This window comes from Podarcis melisellensis (genome assembly GCF_964234715.1).
Source record: "Podarcis melisellensis genome assembly, chromosome: Z".
Taxonomy (NCBI): Eukaryota; Metazoa; Chordata; class Lepidosauria; order Squamata; family Lacertidae; genus Podarcis; species Podarcis melisellensis.
Window position 1 is genome coordinate 4,133,212 of NC_138547.1, and position 19,846 is coordinate 4,153,057.

General features: G+C 42.7%; 1 protein-coding gene across 2 annotated transcripts in view; it reads right to left on the reverse strand.

The window, feature by feature from the left end:
* The window catches only part of ENG (endoglin), a 53,550-nt gene that overhangs the window by 2,640 nt on the left and 31,064 nt on the right, over positions 1 to 19,846 (reverse strand). The window contains exons 5-14 of one of the 2 annotated variants that reach the window (XM_081896434.1): positions 18,814 to 18,979; positions 17,501 to 17,642; positions 17,162 to 17,342; positions 12,944 to 13,086; positions 11,690 to 11,830; positions 10,327 to 10,365; positions 9,182 to 9,295; positions 8,469 to 8,711; positions 7,877 to 7,937; positions 503 to 598 (exon numbers count right to left, since the gene is read on the reverse strand). In XM_081896434.1, the coding sequence (XP_081752560.1) occupies positions 503 to 598; positions 7,877 to 7,937; positions 8,469 to 8,711; positions 9,182 to 9,295; positions 10,327 to 10,365; positions 11,690 to 11,830; positions 12,944 to 13,086; positions 17,162 to 17,342; positions 17,501 to 17,642; positions 18,814 to 18,979 (1,326 nt within the window). Of the gene's footprint in view, positions 1 to 502; positions 599 to 7,876; positions 7,938 to 8,468; positions 8,712 to 9,181; positions 9,296 to 10,326; positions 10,366 to 11,689; positions 11,831 to 12,943; positions 13,090 to 17,161; positions 17,343 to 17,500; positions 17,643 to 18,813; positions 18,980 to 19,846 lie in introns of both variants that reach the window. The other variant, XM_081896433.1, reaches the window with a different exon arrangement.

Below are 19,846 nucleotides of genomic sequence, written 5' to 3' on the forward strand. Positions count from 1 at the left end.
TTCCAAGGAGGGCTGGAAATGCCCCGTGTCAGAAACCTAGGACAGCTGCTGTGTAGCGAATCCTGAGCTAGATCAAACCAATGGTTTAACTGTGCATAAGGCAGCTGTATTTTTAATTAAACCAGACCTTTATTCTCAACAATGAGAACTGTAACCTTAATTTATTAAGGGAAGAGCTGTAGCTGAGTGGCAGAGAACCTGCTTTACAGACAGAAAATCCCAGACTCAATCCCCTGGCATCTCCAGGTAAGGATGGGAATATCCCCTGTCTAAAACCATAGACAGCTGCTGCCTGTCAGTGCAGACAACACTGATGTAGATGGATCTATGGCCTGACTGAGCATATGGCTCTCACCCCCTAATTTGAAATCATGCACATACATACAAATTGTCTTTCTATGCTTTTGGCCGCTTGCTTTTCACTTTAGGGAGCCTCCCACCTCAATCAAACCCCAAATACGGACCAGAAAGACTGGAGTGGCTTAGAGGTACCTGTACTTACGAGTGTGAGAGTAGATGTACCACAGCGTTGCGGTGAGCATGACTCCGATTAAAAAGGCACCGAAAGTTATTCCCAGCACAGTTCCAATCCCCAGGCCTTGATTTGCACAGGAGGAAAGCAACAATTAGGGCTTTGCCATTGCATGCAAGCAGCAGCCTTATTTATTCATTTATTTCATGAAATTTATATCACCACTTGGTCGCAAAAAACCCCAAAGCGGTTCAGAAAAAGATAAAACCAGGAAATCAGGAAAAGTTTACGATACATTAAAACATAAAAAGAAGTTAAAATACTAAAACAGATTAAAACTCATGCCAGCATTTCTAAGCATCTGGGTAGCCTTGTCTAAAGAAAAATGTTTTTAGCAGGTGCCAAAAAGAGGACAATGAAAGCTCCTGCTTGATCTCAAGTGGCAGGGAGTTCCATAGTATATGTGCTACCACGCTACACAATTGAGTTCTTACAAATGCTGAAAGGATATTGTGTGGCACTTGTAGTGGTGCCAATTCCACTGATCAAAACAGTCAAGTGGGCCAGAGTGGCATTAAGGGTAGCCTTGCTCTTCCTCACCACTGTGTGTTAATTAAAAATGTTCTCCCTCCCAGCCATTATTAATCTGCTGAGCTTGAAACAACAGAACATTAAGTATTGACCAGAATATTATTTTTTAAGGGGAAAAAATGTTTTAGTAATTCAACTATCCCACACAGTTGTGTTTTGCATTTCTTAATCTAGACTAATTCCACCCTGCCCTCCACTGATTCATTGTAGATTTTTTTTGCCATTTCACCCATAAACATGTATTGTTTAATTTTGCTCACATCTGAGAACTTTGGCCCTAGGACATAACCAAATACAAGGTGGCAAAACATTTTAAAAAGCTAGTTACAGGTGAGACTATTTCTAGGCTGTTGCCATCTTGTGAGTGGGACTGAATCACAAACCAACAAATCCAGATTGTGCAATTAGTCCTGGATTTTTTGCCCAAGGAAAGCAATAGAAAAATGTGAGAAAACAATGGCTTGATAACTTCCCTGCAAACAGATGAGAATGTATGCTCAGCAAATTGTCGATGTCCTTTAACCTCCTGCAAACTTCATGTAATCAAATCAGGATGTACGTTCATTAAATATGTTGGAAGCAACCTGAACTGCAGATTTGCATAAAGAATGGTATAGCAGTGGAGCAAATTTGCAGGGAAGGACAATTAGAAAGTTCTAGCAAGTTAAGAACCTAAGAAGAGTTTGGCTGCTGGATCAGGTCAAAGGGCCACCTAATCCAGCATTGTGTTTCCACAGTGGCCAACCAAATGCCTCTTGTGTTTCGCAGCACTTGGTATTCAAAGGAACACTGCCTCCAACTTTGGAAACGGAACATTTGCAACCATGGCAAATAGCCACTGAGTTTGCCAAGGCAAAATGTGAAATTCTCTCTTCTGAACAACTAGCCAAGAGGCAGTAGCCTTGCCCTCTTTTGCATATGGCCACCCTATGCTATGGTTTTCCCAGTAGTGATGTATGGAAGTGAGAGCTGGACCATAAAGAAGGCTGATCGCCGAAGAATGGATGCTTTTGAATTCTGGTGCTGGAGGAGACTCTTGAGAGTCCCATGGACTGCAAGAAGGTCAAACTTATCCATTCTTAGGGAAATCAGCCCTGAGTGCTCACTGGAAAGACAGATCCTGAAGCTGAGGCTCCAAGACTTTGTCCACCTCAAGAGAAGAGAAGACTCCCTGGAAAAGACCCTGATGTTGGGAAAGATGGAGGGCACAAGGGGACGACAGAGGACGAGATGGTTGGACAGTGTTCTCGAAGCTACCAGCATGAGTTTGACCAAACTGCAGGAGGTAATGGAAGACAGGAGTGCCTGGCGTGCTCTGGTCCATGGGGTCACGTAGAGTCGGACACGACTAATCGACTAAACAACAACAATACCCTGTTTACTTTGCCATGAAATGGCCATCTCTGTAAATAACACTTCAGTAAAAGCAATATATTTCTATTTGCGCTGTGTGTGTGTGTGTGTGTGTGTGTGTGTGTGTAACTAGATGACTTGCTTCTTATAAATGGTTTTCAAAGGAGATGTATTTTGCCTTAAAAAATCTCATCTAAAGAGCTAGTCATCATTTGTTTTCAGGCTGCTTTGCCAGACCACTTGGAAAGAGGTCTGGTAGGTGTTCAAGGTCCTGAAGAAATTATGACCTGGTTAAGCCAACGTTAAGCCATGGTTTATTTAGTGTGGTTTGATTTGAATCCATTCGAGTAGACCAGACCAACCAAAGTTTGTTTCTTTGGAAACAAACCATGATGTGAAGCCATGGTATTATATGCATGGTATTATATCACTGCATAAATAGAATGACTGTTCTCTTCCTCTTCTTCTTCCCTACCCAATCTCCATCTACTTTAGTTGGATTTATCAGTGGCTTACAAACCCTGGCTAGGGTTGCCATATGTCTGGAATACCCGGAATACTGCAGTCAGAAGCAGTCTCTGGGTGGAAATCGGCAAAATGTGTGGACATCTGGAAACCTATGCTGACAGTGGGTTTGTTTTTTTTTTTTGGCGATTTCCCTTAGAAATAGTTCGAAAAAGGTGAATTTCTTTGGTGATTTTGCCAAAAAAAGTTCAACAACGTTGTGCCCCGATTTTCACTTTTTGAAATATGGCAATGCTAACCATGGCTTGCTGTTATGTCCAAACCAAAACCCTTGCTTAATCATGGGTTGGACTACTTCATCCCAGATGCTTTCCAAGATACAGATGCATGAAGCAAGAGTAGCTGGAAAACAAAGCAAGCTCATTTGTGAAACTATTGGTGCCTAGTCAAACAAACCATAGCTTAGAATTCATGCGTGAATGCTGCCTCCTCCACTGCCAGGCCAAGGCTCCTCTCCTGCCTCAAAAGCCAATCTGACACTCAAGGCTTCTAGATAAAGTTGTAAAAAAGCACATACAAAACAAAGCAAGAGACTCAGGGTCTAATGAAAGCATGGCAGACGTGTGTGATGTGCCGGGTGAGTCCCCACTGGGGCTGGGTTCGTGTCAAAAGCTTTTCCTTGCTTTGTTATTTTCCCGTCCTGAGGGAGACGTGCAAAACAGAGGCAGGAAGGAGAAGATTTAAGGTAGCAGGATGACCAGAATCCATCCATTTTTGGATGAGGCCAGTAATTCAATCAATTCTGCCTGACAAAGGACAGTAAGCAAGGAGGGACACACTTCACCCTGTCATGAAATCACTGGCAGAAATTACTTCCACAAGGCTGCAGTGGTGTCAGGGGCAGCAAGGCAGGAAAAGCAGGATGTGAGAGAGGCTGTCCTGAGAGAGTTTTGTGACAGAAACACTTGAGCATCTACATTCAAACTGAAAACGCAGAAGTTTTAACTGTCCAGCTACTTTGGAGGGCATAAATACATTGCCAGGGCTAGGGGGGGCCCGGCAGCTTCAGACATGTTCCCTGAGTGTTTAGCATATTTTCTTTCTTTGTTTTTTGGAAATCTGCAGCCTTTTCCCTTAGGGAGATATATGTAAAAACATACAGACAATATTCTGCTTGGTAACTTGGTAGAAATTAAACCTGTTTCCTGTCTTCTACTGTTCTGGTCAAGGAATACAAAAATTGTAGTTGATAGGGTTGCATCTACCTGGTTCCTTGAGATGACCTGTTTATCGATCATTCATCCTGATTTGCTTGAATAAAACTTATGGGGAGAGTAGTCTCTACATGGTTTTTTACTAAGCATTCATTTTGATTTCCTTGCATTGTATATATACATCTTCCTGTTAATCATTCATTCACCCTACGCTTATTGATTCATTTTCCCTTCACTTTTCGAACTGGAGAATATATGTGCTGTTGTTGTTTTTTAAAGTGCATTTGTTCTGCCAGGGTGACAGAGCACTTTAAACCACTTTAATTGGACAAACCTAAATTTATATATGCAGTTGAAACCCCCTCCCCCAAAAAAACACTTACAGTCTGAAAGTGACCATCAAAATGAACCTAAGATACACCACTTTCACACCATGCATTTAAATAATTACGTCTTCCTTCAAAGAATTCTGGAAGCTGTTGTTTGTTAAAGATCCGCTCCCAGAGCTACAATTCCCGGAGAATTATAACTCTGTGGAGCGAATAGGAGTCTCCTAACAAATATCATCATCCTTAACAAACTACACATCCCAGAATTATTTGGGTGAAGCTATGGGGCACGGGTGGTGCTGTGGTCTAAACCACAGAGCCTAGGTGATCAGAAGGTCAGCGTTTCGAATCCCCGCGACGGGGTGAGCTCCTGTTGCTCAGTCGCAGCTCCTGCCAACCTAGCAGTTCGAAAGCACGTCAGGTGCAAGTAGATAAATAGGTACCGCTCCGGCGGGAAGGTAAACGGTGTTTCTGTGCGCTGCTCTGGTTCGCCAGAAGCGGCTTAGTCATGCTGGCCACATGACCAGGGAGCTTTATGCTCCCTCAGCCAATAAAGCAAGATAAGCGCCGCAGCCCCAGAGTCGGCCATGACTGGACCTAATGGTCAGGGGTCTCTCTACCTTTACCTATGACTTTTTAAAATGTTATGATGGTGTTATAAATGTGTGGTGTGAATGCTGCCTTAGACATGTCCATATAATGGATTATAGCCAAGCTTACTCCACTCTGATTCACTGAAGGCATTAGACCAAAGTTAGTCATGCCCTTTAATTTTTAAATGAATCTTCTCTTAGTATGCCTAATGTTGGATGCAAAGCCTTACTCCCCTGCCCTTAAGATGCAGTTTGCTATTGAAATATTACATGATACATACTAGTCTGTTTTAATCTAGATTTCTATCTCAACCTCAAGGTAGACTTACTACAACGTGGCATATAAATTAAGTTCCTAGGGCAGTACCAATTAGTCTGTGCTGCAAACACACTTGAAATGTTATGTGTGGATCATGTGCACCTCAGCATAGATATTGTAGAGCTAGTTTTGGGCCAGAAAGGGCAGCCCAAATGATCAAAGTGATGGAGACAACTCTCCTATGTGGTGAGGTTGTAACATTATTATTTTTGGGGGTGGGTGGTGGGTGGTTAGTTTAGAAAAAAGGTGAGTAAGGTGGGATGTGATAGAGGTATATAAAAAATATATGCATGGTGTACATAAGAAGCCTCCCACGAACGCACCCCATTCTATAACACCAGAACTGAGTAACATCCAAGGAAGCCAAACTGCAGAAGATTCACAGCAGACAAAAGGAATTGAATTTGTTCCCACAAGAGGTAGTGACACCCACCCACGTGGACAGCTTTAAAGGAGACTAGACAAGCCCAGGGTGCAACTGAATGCCCCAAATGGCAAGCAGCGAGAGTGCTGTTGTGATCAGGTTCCATAGGCAGGCTTCCCAGAAGCACTTGGTGAGTCACTGGCTTGATCCAGTTGAGCTCTTGGTGTGTTAGTTGCTGCTCTTGCTTGTGAAATCTTTCTTCTTCCCTCCTTGTCTCATGTGGGGGAAATGTCTGGACAATGAGAATGGAGGCAGCTCCCACTAATTTGGATCAGACAGCAGTGGGCTGGCTTCACTCTGTGCAAAGAGACTCCTTATCTCTTGCATACCCTTATAGCTACATCCAGTTCCTTCACCCTTCTCTGCCTACCATGTGTCTTCTTTATCTGAAATTGCACAGACTTCTGGATCAAAAACTGTGTATTTTACATGTTGTGAGCAGGCAAGAGCCATCAAACTGTATCTTGAGGACAGGAAAGGGGGAGATAACATTCTTTGTCTTGTGCTGTCACTGGGATGCATCAAATAACTGATTCCCCAGTGCCATCAGCTGTGTGCATTCCTCTCCCTTATCATGTCCGTATACGTTGGTTCCAACTCATATCCCAACTTCGCTTCCTCTTTCTGCGCCCCCTTTCCCCCTCCCCCCGCTGCCAGAATTTCACTTATACAAAGGTCATGGCACACACCTTCCGGAGCGTGCAGCCTAGTCGCCATCTGTGGCTCCTACCCAGCTGCTACCATGGAGACACAAGCACCACACGGCTGTAGCAGTGGCAGCAAGCCATAATTGTGCGAGGGGGGGGGGCAGAGTGACAGGAAATGCCTCCTAAAGTGCGGGGGGGGGCATAGGGAGTGAAGGGAAATGCTACGAATGAGGGAAGATAGGCGGCCAGCTTCTCAGAGGGAAATGGCAGGGACTTTGGCCAACTCTGTGCTCAAACTGACATGGCAAGCTAGGAATCTCTAGGAAAAAAATCCAGGCTATGTGAGTTGCATTCAGCCAAGTCCTGCCCAGAACAGACCCATGGAAATTAAGGAGCCCAAGTTATTCATTTCAGCAGGTCTGCTCTGAGCTGGAGCTTTCTTTCTGCTCACAGGATGTTTCGCAGCATAGTTTTGTTGAGAAACAAACTCCGCATGGTTCCCTTTGGTTTCTGAAAAAAATCAAGCATGCAGTGCCTCAAAGCATTTATAGAGTAATTTCTATATAGGAAAAAATGTGTTCGTTGCTGGGAGGATGCAGGAAATGGGCCTAGGGACTGTGCCTCTGAGAATGTGCAGAGTTAGGTTTCCCACCAACTTAAAGGTTGGCATTCTGGGATATGTATTCCCAGTGTTCTTTTTTTCCTAAAAAATAAAATTGTTTAGGGGTACTCTCATTCCATCTGAGACTCAGGAAAAACCATGACAGGAAATGAGGCTGCCATCAGGGGTAACAACGGAAATGACGATTCACCACGCTAGAGAAGAAACTATTAAAATTTTAGTTTCTTCTCCCGTTAGATTCACAAAATGTTTAGGGGTATGTGTACCCCTGTATCCCCCCGAAAAAGAAGCACTGTGTATTCCATTCCATGCAGTTGCCACCAATGAGTACTGAGTAATGGTGTGATGATCACATGCAAGATCCCTTAACAGCAGGGATGGGGGATGTGTGCCCCACTCCCAGTGTTGTTGACTACACCTTCTGTCAGCACCAGCTAGCACAGCCAAAGGTCAAGGACAATGGGAGTTGTAGTCCAACAACATCTGATGGGCATCCTTGTTGATGGACCCAAATGTTCTGTTAGACCAGGGGTAGCCAATGGGGTACCCTCCAGATGGTACTCCAGCTCCCATCAGCACCAGTCAGCATGGCTGATGGTCAGGGATGATGAGAACTGCAGTCCAAAATGTCTGAAGGTCACCACGTTGACTATCCTTATGTTAGATGGTTAACAGGTACTTTATAATGAGCTGTGAATCCTGCGTGTGAAGCATGGAGAAAACACAAGGCACCATAAGCAACGTAAACGTTGTACTCATAACATGCACAACTGTAGCCTGATGGTCCTGATCTCAGTCGATATAGCCTAGTTCCTTTTATATTAAATATAAGGGTCAATTAACTCACCGCGAGATAGAGAGGCAGGATTCTTGAGCATCACCTTTATGGAAGCATTATAGGAGCCATGCTAGAAGAGAAAAAGAATGGAAGTGGGGGAGAGCTTTAAAACGAGGCGAATATTTAGCTCATTTAACACACAGCTGTTCTGCTTTCCTTAGAGAACATTCACGAGTAGGCCAAAGGGTTATCTCTAATTGCCTCTGTTAATCTAGCCAGTTCAATATACTCTAACAGTTTGTCTTGCCTTTCCCTTTTTGTTGGCACAATTTCTTTTTCCCAGTTTTTAGCAATTAGGATCCTTGCCGCTCCTGTGGCATAGAGGAATATTTTCTGATCTTTGTGGATATTTAAGTTATAATTAGAAAAATCTTAATAATTATTCATAAAGGAAACAGCTTATAAGAAGTAAATGAGGAGGCCAGATACATGATAAAGGAAGTCTTTTATTTGGTTGTTTGTATTGTTGCATGCTATGCTTATTGTATGTTATGTTCACATTTAATGAGGGCGGATTTCTGTATTGGGGGAGTGGGGGGGGTTTATGTTATGTTGCAAATAAAATTTAATAAATGAATAAATAAATAATAAAAATATTCACCTGGTTCTCCCGATCTGCTTGGCAAAAGAGTGTGGCCGACAAAGTTGAACGTTGTTGTTCTTCAGCCTTGTAGATGAAACTAAAGCGATTGGTTTTTGTGTTGGGGGAATTCAAGATCTCCACAGAATAACTTTTTGGCATGCCACTGCGGATCAGCATCTGGGGGGCTGCTTGGTCAGGGATTTGCAGGTAACAGTCCTGGAGTCGAAGTGGAGAGTTCCCATCAGCTGTCTGGAACGACACCTATTGAGAAGGGAGGCGGAGAAAAGGCAGAATGTGTTCAAACCTGGCCCTTGAATTGAGAATCTGGAACTTGGATTTACATGACCCAGCTGCTTTATTCTTCGTTCACATACCTTCATTGCAGGAGTTGGGCCATATAGCTCAGGACTATGTAATTCCCCCTCCCCCACAAGGGTTTTTGATGACCCTATAAAGCAGCTCAGCTTTTGACTGCAAGTTTTTTTTACAGCTTTTTGAAACTTTATAAAGTGGACATTACTGGGATTCTGAGGCCAAGGGGGGAGAGAATCTGCAGGAGCTGTAATTTAATGTCACAGTTATCTCAATCACATAGTCATTGTGGCCACCTTCAATAATACTTGGAGAGATCAATCCTATCCATGTCTACTCAGAAGAAAGCCCAAAAGTGTTCAGGGTTGCCTTTAAATATTAAATTTATTCCCTATCCCAATGTACAGGATCAGCAATACCTGGACATAGGTGACTTTGTTAACTTCTACCACGGTGGTGGATGGTGAGCTGAAGTCAGGTGTTTGATAAAGATGGAGAAAGAGCTTCTCTGGGAGATCACATTGAAATGGCACCTATGAGAGAAGATAAAGGGGCAACAGACAGGTCCCATATTAACACATCATTTTTTCTAATATCAAACTTGGATATGGAAGCAAAATGAGGCCACCCTAAAACAAGGTTGTACTTTCCACATACTTCAGGGGCTTTCTAAGTATGCAGAATATCATACGTTGTAAATTTAAATTATTCTCTTGTGAATGTTTGCATGCAATTTTATTGTTTAAGTGCATTGGGTTATGTATTTTGACATTTTACTACAATGGGAGGGTTTTTATTGGCAATTGCAAGCAACTTTGATGGGAACAGACTTTGGTAATATGGTGCCCTAAGCAAGGACAAAATTTGCCCCCCATGGCTTATTTTTATGCCCTCCTCCCTCTCGCCTTCTGTTCTGCACATGCTCTCAAGTGCATTACATTATAGTGCTGGCAATTCAACCGCCCATCTAACCGGGGCCTGACTTTGAGTAAGTACCACTGTATAAATAAATATAAATATATAGGGCCCACACTGTTCTAAATCTGGTGTTGACTTGTGGGGGGTATTCCCCGTATGGTGGTGTATAAATTTTTAAGTAAACATTTTATGCTCCTCAAAATGGCCCATGAGCTTCCGGGACCTGCAAAATATTGGAGCCGTAGAGATAAGAAACATGCCTATTTGTAAATAACCAAGAGATTTCAAAAACACCATATGTTTCCAATGCTTTTTCATCACAGAGAAACAGACTCACAAGGAAAGGAAATATTTCAAAGGCTGTCTTTGGAGTATCCTTCTAGACTGGGAAAACGGCAGTACAAAACAACTGTTTACAGCTAAGCCGGCCATGAATAAATTGCAAGCTTAGAATTTAAAAAACAATTATCATTTTTGTAAGAACAGTTCCACTGCCTGGTTAATTGGGAACCTGCTGTTAATCAATCAAAAGGTTTTGACTTAATCTAACCAATTAATTGACTAAAAGTTGCAGCCTTACTGAAATAGAAAACAATAACAGCACAATACAAAAGATGGTGGTTTTCAGCAGGAATGTATTTCTTACCATAATTTTATCTGGATGCGAAGCCAGGGTCAGGACCAGCTGATGGGACAATGAAAAAGAAATTTTAAGTAAACTATTAGTCGGTGGATGCAGATGTTGTTGGGTAGCTTTGCTTTAGAGCTCATGGCAAGGAGGGAGGAGTGCTGCAGACTGACTGAGAGACCTTGCTAGAGTTCATTACTCAGCAATGAAGTTCAGTTGGTGACACAGGAACACAGGATGCTGTAACGCAGTGGTAGAACATCTGCTTTGTATAACTTGGACAGCTGTTGGCCCATCTAGCTCAGTATTATCTACACTGAATAGCAGCAGCTGTCCAAGTTATAGCCCTTCAACATGGGCCATGAAACTGGGGAAGGTTGGGAGCTCTTTGTAGGGGATGGGCATGCAAAGTTCATAGGTACCGTATTTTTTGTTCTATAAGGCGCACCAGACCATAAGCCGCACCTAGTTTTTGGAGGAGGGAAACAAGAAAAAAAATATTCTGAATCTCAGAAGCCAGAACAACAAGAGGGATGACTGTGCAGTGAAAGCAGTGATCCCTCTTGCTGTTCTGGTTTTTGGGATAGCTGCGCAGCCTGCATTCACTCCATAAGACGCACACACATTTCCCCTTACTTCTTAGGAGGGAAAAAGTGAGTCTTATAGAGGAAAAAATACAGTACTTATCCCAACTCCTTACTACTGCCATTTGCTGAAATAGGGGAGGAAGAGAAAAATGGAGTGCCTTACAGCAGGCAGTGTTGTCAGACTCCAACTCATCAGCTCCAGCCGGCATGGCTGTAATCCAACATCAACACACTGACTACCCCTTGGTTAGATTGCTGGTCTAGGGAGCCCCTGGTTGAATTTCCCCCTTTATATATATTATTAGTCTCCATATAATCAAGAGTCTTTACACCAGCCTTTCCTAACCTTGGGTCCCAAGATGTTGTTGGATAACAACTTCCATCAGCCCCAGCCAGTATTGCCCAATGTTCAGGGCTGATGAGAATTGTATTCCAACAACAACTGGAGACCCAACACTGAGAAAGGCTACTTTAGACAAAAGCATGATTAAGTTAAATAAATACAATTTTAAAATGCAGCAGTGGTGCAAATCCACATGCTCACACAAGCATGTGTCTCAAAACCAACCATACACCTCGCTGGGGGAATCCCTCACTGTGTGACCTTGGGCTGGTCATTGTCTTTCAGCTTAATCTACCTCAAAGGGTAGTTGCTGGATAAAAGTGTATGTGTGCTGGGCAGTGTCCCATGAAATATTTGGAGGAAGGGCAGGATCAAAAAATGTGGCAAGCAAACTGAACAGGAAGATGGTACCCAAAGACCATTAGAGAATCCTGCAAGCTTCTGTGCTGACCTGATTTTTGGCATGAATGCCCCCTTCTAAGTTGGTAGAGCAATCTTCTATGATGCTTTTTAGGACAAAATGAGTCATGTTGTCAGTTGCTCTGCAGGCAGGGTCCTCCAAAGTAATCTCAGTGATGTCAAGTTGTGACTTCTGTGGGGTTTAAAAAAAACCAGCAAATGTTATTTTGGCTAAGTGCACCTACGTACCTCCCTCATACACAAATTTGTCAGTTTCATTTTCTCCTTGTTTCTCATTTTTCCAAGTCTTAAATTGAATTCTATCTCTTTTTCTTATGCTTTTATTAGACATAAACATAAATACAAACTAAACAAACATGAAAGTACAGCAGTGACCCCGGGGAGGCAATACTAAATCTCATATGATATATTCAATTTTAATAAGATCGCAAAAACAAAACCATAAATGATGCATGAGAGGTGGCGGAAATAAAAAGCAAAAACAAAGTAACATTTGAAGTCAGAGCACAGATTTCCATAGATACTGCTGAAAATGAATTTGTTTGGACTAACACATATTTTTTTGTGTATAATTTAGAAATAGCCAAAATAAATGTGATACCCAGTTTATAGATGTCTAAGGCTTTCAGAATGCATCCTCACTCAATGCAGTCAAAATCCTTATAAGTATCTAGGAAGAATATTACAAGTGGGCACCCTGCTTTCATAGCTGCAAAATAATATTAAAATGTCAGTATACAGGGTTGGAAATATGCCTTTTAGGAATAAATCCCATTTGATTGGAATGAATAATACTTGAAATCACCCCTCTCAACCAGGAGGCCAGGATATATGAAAAAAAAATATTCTGGTTAATTTAGGGTAATGGTCCATAGGATCTTACTTTTTTAAAAAATTAAAATTTAATTAAGTTCTCCTTATTTATGCAGCAATCTGCAGTAAATCTACATGAAAACTCAGACTCAATTTTTTCCTAATAAAATTTCCACACATTTTTTATTAATATAGCTGTTTTTGTAAGCATTATGTAAGAAACAACCTAATTCTAACCTAATTCTTATACTAACATGTGAGCTGAAACACAGCTATCCTTCAAAATTCACACTTCTCCAAATTTTATGATGTAGTTCTCCAACCAACCAGGGTGTACGAATATGTATATATTAGAGGAAAGTGCCCATAAAACTGCATATATCAGTGAAAATAATCTACAAAAATGCATTATATTAGGGGAAATTGCTTATAAGTTTTGGAAGGGCACAACATCAGCAGAAAATCTCCTCACCTCCAAGACCAACTTGGGCAATGCTACCTCAATGGCATTCTCTGTGCACTTCCATGGACGGCAAAGTTCTATCAGCGCTTGAACCACCTTGGACGGTTCTGAAATCTTGCTGTGTGGCGCTGTCGTCACCTCAGTTTTCTTTCCTTCTAAATTAACAACAACAATCTTTATTACGGTCCGGAGACCCAACAAATCGTTACAAAGCAATGCACAATTCAGACAGCCTACCTCCAGGTTAAACAAACATTTTGTTCAGACTTAAAGTTAGGGATCATTGGTTCTTGCAACCACCGATAAAAACTTTGCCACTGCTAACGTTCTAGCATTTGTCCGGTCTTCCAATAGGAACCAGACATAGTGAGCCTCTGATTTTCCCGGGAAAGGTACCAACAAGGGTAGTATCAGTTCAGCCCTGGCTTGCTCATATTTTGCACAGTGCAACAAAATATGTTTTATGGAATCAAAATATGTTTTATGGAATCAATGTCTTGAGCACACGAGCAAAGTCTGTCCTGGTAGGGAACTCCTCTCAACCTGCCATCCAACACTGCAGAAGGAAAGACATTTAGTCTGGCTTTGGTGAAAAGTCTTCGATACTTTGGTACTTTCAGGTTTTTAATGTAAGATGTTAACTTAAAGACATGCCCATTCTAAATTAAGTGACAGTTATTTATTATATTTGGTCATCACTTTTTACAAAACACCTCAAAGCAAGTTATAGAATATTTAAACTTGCAAAACACTGCATCAATAATTTAAAACCCAGAATGCCACAGAGTGCTATGGATATTGAAAGTGCTCATCCATTAGCCACAATCTAAAGGGTCCCCACACCTGAACTAGGTGGATATATATATATATATATATATATGCTTTCGTAGATTTTCACGGGTACAGGAATGCAGGTTTTGGTGTCCTCGGGTGTCTTCCCGTGTAAAAGTTGGGGTGTCTAGGCGACGTTTCGACGAGGTCTCACTCGTCATCTTCAGGCTGGTGCTTTCGGCTTCTTGTTACTGGAACAGAGCAGGATCTCAGTGTTTGAGTTCCTATAAATACTGTTGAGGGGGTGTGGTGTATAGCCTCCAATGTTCTGGGCAGAGAGGAAGTTCCCAGGCTAGTGTGCCTTTTCTTCTTTTGTTCCTTAATTACTTGAGGGATATCTTGAGTGATTTCTTGAGTGATATCCTGAGTACCACTTAGGTGGGTCATTAGGTGTGGATTAGTTGCTAAAGTCTTTGTGTCTTGACCTCTTGAACTTTGTGAAGAGTTTTTCTGAGAAGATGGCTGTACTGCACTTAGTTGTGCTCTGGCTTGGCTTCGTGTATAGGGGCGAGCTGTGGTTTTGTGGCCTGTGTCAGCCAGATCTGTGTAGGGATTGCAGGGGGGTGCAGCATCCGGAGGTGCCACCATGGTTTGGCTACACCTTCTCTACATATCTTTAGGAACCAGGCAAAAAGAAACACCCCCCAAAAACCAAGACACAGAAGAAAACAATGGCATGGCCCTCCTTCCTTATATCAAGGGCACTACAGATAAAATTAGCAAAATCCTCCATAAACACAATATCAAAACAGCCTTTTGCACCAACCAAAAAATAGCCAATATCCTCAGAAACCCCAAGGATAAAATCCAGTTGGAAAACCAAGGGGTCTATGAAATACCCTGCAAAGTCTGCCCAGCCACGTACATTGGACAAACAAACAGACGAATAAATGCACGTATCGCAGAACACAAGAATGCCGTCAAAAAAGAAGAAAAAACTTCCTCTCTTTTCCAACACATGAAAGAAACAGGACACGAAATTAATTTTGCAGATTCCAAATTGCTCTTTAACATGGAACATCACCACAAGAGAATAATCATGGAAGCCATCGAGATAGAGAAACACCCTCACAACATGAACAAGCGTGACGACACATCCCGCTTGCCAGACATCTGGAAATTAGCCCTCCCCACAAAAACTGACACCAGATCCAGAGGCACACAGAACGCCATCACCAATCAACCACACCAGACCCAAACCCAGACCCTCTCCACAGATAAATTACAGACACCATCCAGTAGCCAAACCATGGTGGCACCTCCGGATGCTGCACCCCCCTGCAATCCCTACACAGATCTGGCTGACACAGGCCACAAAACCACAGCTCGCCCCTATACACGAAGCCAAGCCAGAGCACAACTAAGTGCAGTACAGCCATCTTCTCAGAAAAACTCTTCACAAAGTTCAAGAGGTCAAGACACAAAGACTTTAGCAACTAATCCACACCTAATGACCCACCTAAGTGGTACTCAGGATATCACTCAAGAAATCACTCAAGATATCCCTCAAGTAATTAAGGAACAAAAGAAGAAAAGGCACACTAGCCTGGGAACTTCCTCTCTGCCCAGAACATTGGAGGCTATACACCACACCCCCTCAACAGTATTTATAGGAACTCAAACACTGAGATCCTGCTCTGTTCCAGTAACAAGAAGCCGAAAGCACCAGCCTGAAGATGACGAGTGAGACCTCGTCGAAACGTCGCCTAGACACCCCAACTTTTACACGGGAAGACACCCGAGGACACCAAAACCTGCATATATATATATATATATATATATATATATATATATATATCCATCACACCTTTCCTCCAAAAAAAGTGGATTGGATTCCTCTGTTTCTGGGCCCTAATTCAAAGTGTTGGTTTTCATGTACAAAGCCCTAAACAGCTTAGAACCGCAATACACCTCTAACCACCTCTCTCCATATGAACCAACCCAGACTCTGCAGTAATTATCTGAGGCCGTTCTTTGTGTGTCTACTCCACAAGAGGTCCAGAGGGTGGCAACATGAGAATGGGCCTTTTCTGCAGTGGCTCCCTGTTTTTGGGATGCTCTCCCCAGGGGGGCTCGCCTGACACCTTCTCTACATATCTTTAGGAACCAGGCAAAAACATTCCTCTTCTCTCAGGCCACTGGCTAATTAAACAAACTGGGGGGGGGGGTATTGGTTTGTTTGATTTTTGTTCTTATTATGTGTTTGTTCATATTTTGTGTTTTCATTTTGTATTTTTATCCTGTAAACCACCCTGTGTCTTTGGATGAAGGCCGACATATAATTGTAATCAATCAATCAATCAATCAATCATAATCTATAGTTCTATGTGAGGGGTGGGTTTTTTAAATGTGACCAAGGGAAAATGTTGAGCGTGTCTAACTCAGGGACAGCCACCCTGTTGCCCTCCATGTGTGCTTGGACTGCAACTCCCATCATCCCTGGTCTAACTCCTGCGATTCTAATCACATGAGGTAGTGAATGCCTGGATAGGGCTTTTGTTTCACAGGATGCTGATTGTTTTGCTACTTTGAGCTTTAAGGAAAGGAGGGGGGGGGAGGCCATAGTTCAGTGAGAGCATGCAGAGGTCCCAGGTTCAATATTCAAACAGGGCTGGGGGGAAACCCTGTCCCAAACCTAGAACTGCCACTGACAGTGAGTGTAAACATTGACAGAGGTGGAGCACTCTGTGTAAAGCAGCTTCCTATGTTCCTAAGGGACGCGGGTGGCGCTGTGGTCTAAACCACTGAGCCTTGGGCTTGCCAATCAGAAGGTTGGCGGTTCGAATCCCCATGATGGGGTGAGCTCCCGTTGCTCAGTCCCTGCTCCTGCCAACCTAGCAGTTCAAAAGCATGCCAAAAAGTGCAAGTAGAAAAATAGGTACCACTCCAGTGGGAAGGTAAACGGCGTTTCCATGCACTGCTCTGGTTTCATGCTGGCCACATGACCCGGAAGAACTGTCTGCGGACAAACGCCGGCTCCCTCGGCCAATAAAGTGAGATGAGCGCTGTAACCCCAGAATTGTCTTTGACTGGACCTAATGGTCAGCGGTACTTTTACCTTTACCTTTATTTTCCTAAGGTGTGAGGATTTTTGAGGGAAGGCTTGTGAATCACAGAATCATAGAATTGTAGAGTTGGAAGGGGACCATGAGGGTCATCTAGTCCAACCCCTGAAATGCAGGAATTTTTTGTCCATTGTGGGGCTTGAACCCACAACCCTGAGATTAAGAGTCTCATGCTCTCTATTAATGCTAGAGGTGACTAGTATCCAGTAGTAGGACCTGGAACCCTCAGAAAATGATCCTGCAAGGTTTTTACTGCACTGGCTCTGTTCCAGCCAAGTGCCACCAACATCCTTAGGTCTGATGTAGCCAACTTGAAACTGGGCAAACTCACCACTACAATCCCTGACCAGCTCAAGGGTGATGCTTTTGGCCGCTGGAATTTCTGTGTAAGAAGCGATGAAGGCAAAGTCCTTGTCACGGGCTTCTTTGATCAAGCCTTCTTTGCTGTCTGGGAGGACAGTACCGTTAATTGGCTCCTTGGTTATTTTCTTAATGGAGTATTTTCCTGACACCTACAGGAGAAAAAGAAATGAAAGTTTAGCAACTTCATGCCCCTTTTGTCTGGCCTTCTGGATCAACACATCTAGCTTTGCGTTTATGAATAATAGTAATCATGAAGTTCTAAGCCCATAATTTCAGCACCCAGAGGGCATTTCTCTCCCACTCTTACCATGAATTTCACATATTCAGGCATCTGATCAATGTTCCAAAACATCCTCTCATGGCTTTTAAGCACTAGTAGCGTGGTCAGCTCCTTAGCTGGTTTTCCATTACTGCATGTCACATTGATGTTCAGATCCACAGCCTGTGTGCTGGAGAACAAACCCAAGGATAAATGATAAGGGCTCATTGTTGAGCAAGGTATTTCTTTTTAACAGCCCATGCAAGACCTAGCAGATCCTCCTTTGGTAGACCAGACTGGAATAGCATGTTAATCACCAACATGACATCCATCTTGCTATTCAACCTGTGTTTGTCACCTGCATTGTGTAAGGCATTAACATCAGAGGCTGGCTGGCTTTGGTCTTGTGTAGTCTGCTCTGTTGTTATTTTCAACAAGACTTCTCATGGTCCACTGGTGTGTTTTAAATTTACAAAGGCAAAGCAATACTCATGATCTCTAATGGTTCAACAGGCATAGCTAATCTGTGTTCAGTGATCCTGAATATGCACCTTTTGCTTAAGACAGGACCATGATATGGCTTAGTCAAGGCCTCTTTACAAAAATTTCCACAACTGGTAGACTCCAGAAATTGTCCATTAGTGTCCCAGTTGACCATGGATTAGAATATGAATAGACTTTTCTTCTTCCCTACCTTTACTAATGCTACCTCGCTATTAAGCTCATCTATCAAAATTGATTAAGGCCCACCTATAAGGCTGATTGCTCTTTCTTTCTTTTTCATTAAGGTTATCAACCTTACAGTATCTATTGAGGCAGATCTTCCTATGAATTCTGATCTAAAAGGCTAAGTTTCCTTCCCTTTATAATTGTTAAGGTTAATTTATCTACTTCCTAATGTTGCAAAGTCAGGGAACCTCAGGCTTGGCCTGGCCAACCTTTTGATCATTATCAAGACTTATGTACTCCTATTAAGGTGGGCGTGTCCTTATTTTTTCTGCCGAGTTGAATATAATATTCCCCATATCTATCAGCTTATCTGTTCCCTCCAATTTTTCAAGTCTGTGCCTCCTTGCCAATATATATTAACACCAATCTTTCCTCTTTACAGTTTCTTTCTTTTTGGGGAGAGCCAGGAAGCACCAAATGTTTATCGTGGTAAGTCTCTTAAATGGCTATACATTGGGGACCTGTACTATCAACTCAAGCCTTCTTTCTTACCCATTTTTGCAGCCTGATCATTGCCAAAAATGTCATAAGCCACACAAGAATATTGCAGGACAAAACTAGTGGAAATGTGAACATTATTATTTGCATAATTTACTCGCAAGTCAGAAGTTAGATCCATGCAACCAAATTACCCGGAGTCTGGAGGACTCTGCTGGAGCCACATGATGTGGGCTTCTCTCCCAGGGTGTACAGTGGAATCCGGACAGCTCTTGGTATTGCCAGAGACAAACTCAGCCTCTAGGTACGGCTCAGCATCAAAATAGCTCTCAGGTACACATTCCTCGGAGGAGCTGGGCTCTGAAGGACACAAAAGAACAACTGTGGGAAACTTGCTCAGGCAGAAAGAGCAGGAGATGGCTGATGCTCAATAAGAGAAAAACACATCCAATGATTTGACTGTTTATGTATCATCAAAAAAGAGGAAATCATTCACTAAGAAAAAGAGGATACAGGTCTGCATAAAATTTGGATGTGCTGATTTGAATGCACTGATGGAATTTTAGAAAAATGACTATAAGAAGAAGCACAATACATCTCACCCTGGTGGGAAAGACCGATCAGGTGACTAGTGTGCCTACTCATTTTTCTGTTCAGGTGTTCACTCTGGATAGGCAACTTCAGGACCACTCCTGCTTTCCCTTGGTCAGTGCTTCAAAGAGAAGAGCCCTTCAAATACAGGGCTGTCTTCTGATAGATTGTGATTTGCAAAGTGGACGTAAAGCCACCCATATATGGCCCATTCATTCATTGTTTCTAGTCAAATCCAAATTCATGCAGATCTAATCAATTAATACATCAATTGAACTCAATTTAATTCATTAGTAAAAGGTAAAGGTAAAGGGACCCCTGACCATTAGGTCCAGTCGTGGACAACTCTGGGGTTGCAGCGCTCATCTTGCTCTATAGGCCGAGGGAGCCGGTGTTTGTCTGCAAACAGTTTTCCCGGGTCATGTGGCCAGCATGACTAAGCTGCTTCTGGCGAAACCAGAGCAGTGCACAGAAATGCCGTTTACCTTCCCACCAGAGTGGTACCTATTTATCTAATTGCACTTTGACGTGCTTTCGAACTGCTAGGTTGGCAGGAGCTGGGACAGAGAAATGGGAGCTCACCCCCTTGCAGGGATTCGAACTGCCGACCTTCTGATCGGCAAGCCCTAGGCTCTG